The sequence below is a fragment of the Hipposideros armiger genome, unplaced genomic scaffold, assembly GCF_001890085.2.
Source record: "Hipposideros armiger isolate ML-2016 unplaced genomic scaffold, ASM189008v1 scaffold_17, whole genome shotgun sequence".
NCBI lineage: Eukaryota > Metazoa > Chordata > Mammalia > Chiroptera > Hipposideridae > Hipposideros > Hipposideros armiger.
Window position 1 is genome coordinate 5,904,843 of NW_017731367.1, and position 6,911 is coordinate 5,911,753.

A 6,911-nucleotide genomic window follows, 5' to 3' on the forward strand; every position below is an offset into this window, starting at 1 on the left:
GTAGAGGGCAGTGTCACTGGCCCTCATATGTGGGATCTGAACCGGGGCCCTCTGGCATCCCAAGCCAGCTCTTAACCAACGCGCCACTCGGCCAGGCCATGTGTGAACTACTTTGTATATTTTACCTTTTATGTATGTTTTGTAACATGTATACGTTTTGGTGGTGCTTGCTCAAGTTTTTTGTTTGTTTTGTCCATTGGTTGGTTGGTGTTTTTTCTTGTTTTTTTTTTTTGTTATTTGCAAATAGGACTGAGTAGTCAAAACAGTTTGGAGGCTCCTGGCCTGTGGACTATTTAAGTAAGAATGGTCATCGAAATTTTCCAAATTCCCATCCCAGAGCCTTTTGTTCCCTGCCTAATGAGATTTGGTCCCCGTTTTTCGACCAGCCAGTGAAACTGGTAATGGCTGGGTTGCAAGGCCCCTGTTTGAAAGCACAGGTGTCCCTGAGGCAGTAGCTTCCCTAGCCACCTGGGCACCTGCTGTGTGAGATGGTGTTGGACTTTGTGTTGAGGGGTCATGAGTTCTATTTTTGCTTATTTTGCAGTGTGATCTTAAGCAAATTATTCCATCCTTTCACTTTCCTGTCTTGATGAATGGGGAGCGAGGCAGATGGCCACAGCTTCCCCTCTCTAGCACCCGGTAAGAAGAAAAGCATGTCATAGGGAATTTTAGGGTTCCCAGGCATCCTCCCATATTTGTTTCTGGCTCTCACTAAGTTCCTTAAATCTCAGTAGTTTTGACTGATTTGCTAACACCTCGCTGCTGTCCCTGTCCCAAGTCATTTCTAGATTGTAGCCTGTTGCTGTGGTTACACTGACATGTTTCCATTTAGAATTGCCTGCTCAGCTCTCTCGCTCCTTCATGTCTGGTTGTTCTTTTAAACATGTTGGTTGGGCTTGGGGAAGCGATGTTCATGAATTTCCATTTTGGTCCCTCAAGGTAGGAAGGCCAAGGATATTATCAGTGCAGCTCGGGAAAGCCTTGCGAAGATGATAGGTGGGAAACCTGAAGACATAATCTTCACTTCCGGGGGCACGGAGGTAACGTTTCCAAACAGTCTTACATTCTCTTAGCTGTAGGTTCAGTAAAAAAGAGAAGGTGGGTCCTTTTATTGTCTTTTAGTATTTATTTATTTATTTATTTATTTATTTATTACTTATTTATTTTATTTTATTTATTTTATTTTTTTAAGATTTTTTTTATTGGGGAATTGGGGGGATGGGAACAGTGCTGGGGAGTTGGGGGAAGGGGAACAGACAAGTTGCTGTCGTTTTGTTCTTCANTCATCATCTTAGCTGTAGAGGGCAGTGTCACTGGCCCTCATATGTGGGATCCGAACCGGGGCCCTCTGGCGTCCCAAGCCAGCTCTTAACCAACACACCACTCGGCCGGCCCTTAAGCCAACTCTCAACCAATGGAAGAAAGCTGGAGGGGAGGAGCAGCACCTCTGCCCCAGGGAGACTGTGGGTGTAGGGAAGTGAAGAGGGAGGGCGAGTGGGTAAAATGGGCCCCCCCCCATCATGCCCAGCCTCACAGCCTTCACAGAAACCATGGGAAATAAAGGAAAACTGGTGAAGTTAAAAAATCAAGCTGGGGAACAGCCCTTAGGAACTTGTGACTCGTGGGGATGGGGGTGGGGGGCACGGATCTGATCTTTGTAGCAGGTGGGTGGGCAGCCCAGGCCCAGGGGACTACCAGTGCTGCCAAGGGGTGGATAGAAGTTTGTGCAGAGGTGCACCGTGACCTTGACCTTGTTTGCTCCTACTGGTGTGATTGACAGATGAGCTCATCTGTGTTTCCATACTCCATCTGCTTTTCCATAGGAGGATGTCTTTCTTTTCTTTCCTTCAGGAAAGTTTATATGGACTATAATGCAACCACCCCCCTGGAGCCAGAGGTTATCCAGGCCATGACCGAGGCCATGCAGGAAGCCTGGGGAAATCCCAGCAGTCCTTACCCGGCAGGTAATTCTAGATGAAGCGCACAGATGGGAGGTGTGGGGGCAACTGGACACCACATGGGATCGCTTTGTTTTGGATAGATTTTCTGTTAACGGCAAGTCTTTCGCTGTAATTCTTGGTTGTTTTCCAAATTCGAAATCCAAATTTGTATGTTGAGCCTTGTTGATTCAATAACCTTTCATCTTTAACGTACACACCCGTCTTCCTTGCCCAGGTGAACAAGATGTCTTATTAAGAGTTATTTGTCCTAACAGTGCCTGGTGAAACTGTCACGCATCTGTCTCAGTTGATCCTACAAAATTGGCAAAAGAAATCTTTTAAATTATCAGGATTGAATATAACCCTGGCCTTTTTTAAAAATGAGAATTACTTTTAAAGTCTCTAGTTACAAACATTCTTATTATTTATTCTTGTTTGAATGCAGAGCATTGAATTGGAGGTGTGGGAAAATAATTTGCTTCAAATCAATAGCGTTCCAATATGTTTTACAGATGGCGACCTCAGGTCGTACCCTTCTTATTTACTGTTTATCAGGGCTAATTCAGATAAACTATCTTAGCCATGGATTATGGAGAACTGAAGTCACTTTCAAGCAGACCCCTGCCCTAATACCTATGTGCAACCTCACGGCTCCAGGGGTCTTTCATAGCTGGTTCCTTGTTTAAAGCTTCATAGTAACTTGATAACTAGAAGCACTTTCTTTTATTCATTTTATTATTTTTAAACTAATTTTTAAAATGTTTCAATTACAGCTGATATACAATATTTATGTTAGTTTCAGGTGTACAGCATAGTGATTAGACATTTATATACCTTATAAAGTGATCACCCCGATAAGTCTAGTACCCATGTGACACCAGTTAGAACCATATTGTTGACTATCTTCCCTAAGCCGTACTTTGCGTCCCGTGACTATTTTCTTAACTGCCAATTTGTACTTCTTAATCCCTTCACCTTTTTCACCCTAAACGCATTTTCAAAATCAGGTACTAGTCAGGCATTAACGTATTTGTTGGTTTATTGGGTACCTGTGTTCTGGCTAATCTTCTGGACATTTCCATGTGTCTAATCTTTCCTCTAATAAAATTAAACTAACTGGTATATTAGACTTGACAATACGGAGAGCAATTAAATGCCAATAAAAAGCATTTTTCCTGAAGAAGTTTAGGAATAACCCTCGGGGTCAAATCATGTTCTTGACCCGATGAAGCCGGTCAGTGGCTTCTCAGTGGCCTCGAGAGCCTGTGTCTACACAAATTAAGAACCGTAACTAAAAATTGCATGGCAATTCACTTTCTATTGGTACTCAAGTAGAAAGTCAAAAAAATAAAGGAAGAGAATCACCTTCATGATAGAATAATTTAATTACTTTTACATGATTATGACTTAATAGTACTCAGAATATTTCCTTCAGGGGAATTTATTTTAAGAGCGATGCTGAGGGTGTGTGGGAAGAGTTTAGATACCACAGAGGTTTATCACTCTTGGCTGTGGAAAGCTGGGCTTGGCCTCTGCCCTTCAGGGGGCTGATCACATAAGGAACCTGAGGCCCTGCAGTGGATTCGGACCCTGTGAAAGTGACGGTGTGGACCGTGTCACTGTCCCCTAGGAGAGCAGTGGCATCTGGTTCCAGGGAGGAAGGCATCTTATACAACATGGATGTATAATACGGTTTCATCGTTTTTTTCCTACCTGCCCCCCATAGAAACACTTGTGTATGCGCAAGGGTGGAAAATATATTGGGTTGTTGGAAAAGTCATGACGCATTTTTGCAACGAAAAACATAGAAAAAATATGTCATGACTTTCCCGACAACCCACTAGCTGTGAGAGACAGAAAACTCCTAATGACAACAGCTTGAAGTCTGTTTCTGTCACTGTCCGGGGCCCATGTGGTCCTCAGCCATCACCAGGGACCCCTGTGTCTTCAATCTTATTCTTAAAACCCCCTTGTGTCAAGATGGCTGCTTCAGCTCCAGCCATCGTGTCAGCAGTCCAGCCTGTGGGAAGGAGAAAGGGAAGCCTGTGTCCTTCAGAGACACTTCTGGGAGCTCAGGTACCACTCTGGCTTATAACCCACTGCTGGAGGTTGGTCCCACGGCCACTCATTGGCACTCCGATTGCAATGGAAGTTGGGAAATTCGGTCTTAATTCTTAATCAAAGAATTTCTTAATCTAAATGTGGTCTTAATTCAGCCGTGTGCCAGCGAGAATGTCACTGTGGTAGGAAGGGAGAGTGGCAGAGAGGACAGCTGTCAGCCTCAGCACTGATGGGACGCACAATCGAATACCTCTTTCGCAGTTATCTTTGAGTAGGGGGTCAGGGAGGTTTGGGGTATTTTTGTTTCCTGGTTTTGAATTTTTCTATAATCGGCATGCACAGTGTAATGAAATGAAGGCTTCCTAAAGCCATGGTTTAGGGCGACATCTCTTCAAAGCTCTGTTCTCACACGATAACAAGCACATCCTTTAATATAATGTGCTCCTGCTTCTTGGTCTCCGTCACTTAGGAGAGCCCTCGTTCGTTGCAGACGATGCGCGGCTGTCAGTAAGTGTGTCCAGTGAGTCAGATTGCCCTGCCCTCACCTGCCCCCACCTCTGTTATTGGGGATAAACTGTGAGGCGGGCAGGGTGAGGGTCCCGGGTGTGCAGGTGAGGGCACCTACTTTCAGAGTGGTCAAGTGGCATTCACTATCCTGCAGCTGGCCTCAGAGGAACCAGCTCCTAGCTCCACGTTCTGGGCTTTTCCCACCATCACCACTCTCGCTGCAGTCAGCCCCTCCCGAGGGCCTGTGCCAGTAGCTGCTTCTGATGTTCTCAAGGTCCACGTGCCTCAGGATGGAGGGGCTGTGACCTAATGAGACTTGTACTCATCTCCAAGGACTCAAATCCCTCTTAATGACACGTAAAATCAGATTTCTGTGGGTGCTTACGTTGTGCCTGCTGGAGAGAGCAGTGAACAAAACCAAGTTCCTAGTCTGATATTTAGGCCATATTTCTATTTCATTGTTTTTCTAAAAAAAATAAGACTGAATTATTGTCATGTGTTGGGGGTGGGAGAGAGAGAGGAGGAACCACTGCTGTCAATCATATGTCATGGATTTTGTTTCTAACTCCTTCTGCGAACATTTGATTTTGGGAAACAGCGCAGCTGCAGAAAAGTTTGAATAATAGTATAACGAACGCCTGCACTTCCTTTACCTGGATTCACCAATTAGTAACACTGCCCCATTTTCTCTGAATCATTTGAAAGTAAGGTGTAAAGAGCTGAGGCTTCGTCTCTAAATTCTTAGGCATGTGTCTCCTAAGAGCATTGTCTGTCTAACCACAGGACAGACCCCCACTCTGTCTCCCACTCCGAAGTAAGTTTGACGTTTGACGTTACTCCAATAACAGTGCCTAACTACCATTCAGCTCCTGACCTCCTTGGTTATGCATTTTTGTTGCAAGTGGTGGTAGATACTTTTTGGAAATTTAAATTAAAAGTAAGTGAAAAGAGCAAGCAAACAGTTGTTTCTGGCAGCTTTCCCAGCTGTGCGAGGAGGACGTGGTTCTGAGTGTCCCTCGCTGTGTTTCCAGGACTCGCTGGGCGGGCTCTGCGTACACTCACAAGGAACGCTGCTGTCCAGAGCCCCGCCCCTTTTGGCAGCTTTATTGACCTGCAATTAAAATGCACTAACCTGCAGCATTAAAGCGTACAATTTGACAGTTTTTGACACCTGCATATGTTCCTGAAGCCATCACCACAATCCAGAGGGCACACATTCCCATCACCCCAGGCCTCCTGGTGCCCTTTATAAACCCTCCGGACCAGTCCCCAGGCACCCAGTGATGGCTTGGTCGCTGGATTAGTGTGGTTTCCAGTGGGCTCTTTGCGGTTTTCTGTCTGGCTTCCTCCAGGTGGCATCGTTCATCCATGTCGTTGGGTGTCCCAGCGATGGTTTTTCCTGCTGAGCAGGCCGCAGCATGTGGGACCCGTGTGCTCGCGCACTCGGCTGTCCATGGACTTTTGAACGGTTTCCAGCTGGGGGCTCTAACAATGCCGAGAATGTTGATGCCCAAAGCGTGGACATTGCTTTCTTGTTTGGGAGTAAATAACATTTTCCATAAATACCTAGGAGAACAGCTGGGTCCCATGATAAGTGTGCATCTGACTTCCTGGGGAGCTGCTGTCCCCTCCCCACAGGGGTTGTACATTTCTGTCCCCAGGGCAGCGTGGGACTCGCAGGCCCTCCCCAGCACTTGCAGTGGGCAGGCCTTCAGCTTAGCACTTCTCACGGGTCTAGATGGCAGCAACGTAGCCCCATGAGGCCTTTCTTGAAGGGCCGCCAAGTTTGTGGATAAGTAGAAAAGTTTTTACAAACCAATATGTAAATTATGAAACCCAATTTTGAAAAGAAAACTCTGTGAAATGCTTAAGTGCTGGAAAAGGTGGGGAGGGTCATACACCAAACTGGCCGCAGCAGTTGCCCTGGGAGGCCAGTGGGGGATGAGCGAGAAGGACCTGCTGCTTTGGAATCAGACCCCCCGGAGGCTTCTCTGCAGGGGGGGGGGGAGGGGCTGCTCTACGGATCCTAGAGGAGGAGCCGGTGTAGCTGGTGCACAGGAATTGAGCGACCTTCTGAGAGGAGCTAGGAGCGTGTGCCAGGCAGCTGCCCCTCCAGAGCTGATGTTCACTGCAGCCTTTTAACGCATCACTAATTGAAACGGCTGGGTTTTCCCCAGACACCACAGCCCATCACCACTTAGCATTAGAACCTATGCAGCAGTCTTGAGGAGTGTGTGAACTACTTTTTTTTTTAAGATTTTTATTGGGGAATTGGGGTATGGGAACAGCACCAGGGAATTGGGGGAAAGGGAACAGACAAGTTGCTGTCGTTTTGTTCTTCAGTCTAGTTGTGGAGGATGTTGCTTCACTGGCCCAAGTTGGCACCATCATTGTGCTCTTCCT

At 46.4% G+C, this 6,911-nt stretch overlaps 1 protein-coding gene across 1 annotated transcript in view; it reads left to right on the forward strand.

The window, feature by feature from the left end:
• Positions 1-6,911, forward strand: part of SCLY (selenocysteine lyase) — a 42,614-nt gene that overhangs the window by 9,617 nt on the left and 26,086 nt on the right. The window contains exons 2-3 of the mRNA XM_019629364.1: positions 545-639; positions 944-1,040. Of these exons, the coding sequence (XP_019484909.1) occupies positions 590-639; positions 944-1,040 (147 nt within the window). The 5' untranslated portion in view covers positions 545-589. The remainder of the gene's footprint in view (positions 1-544; positions 640-943; positions 1,041-6,911) is intronic.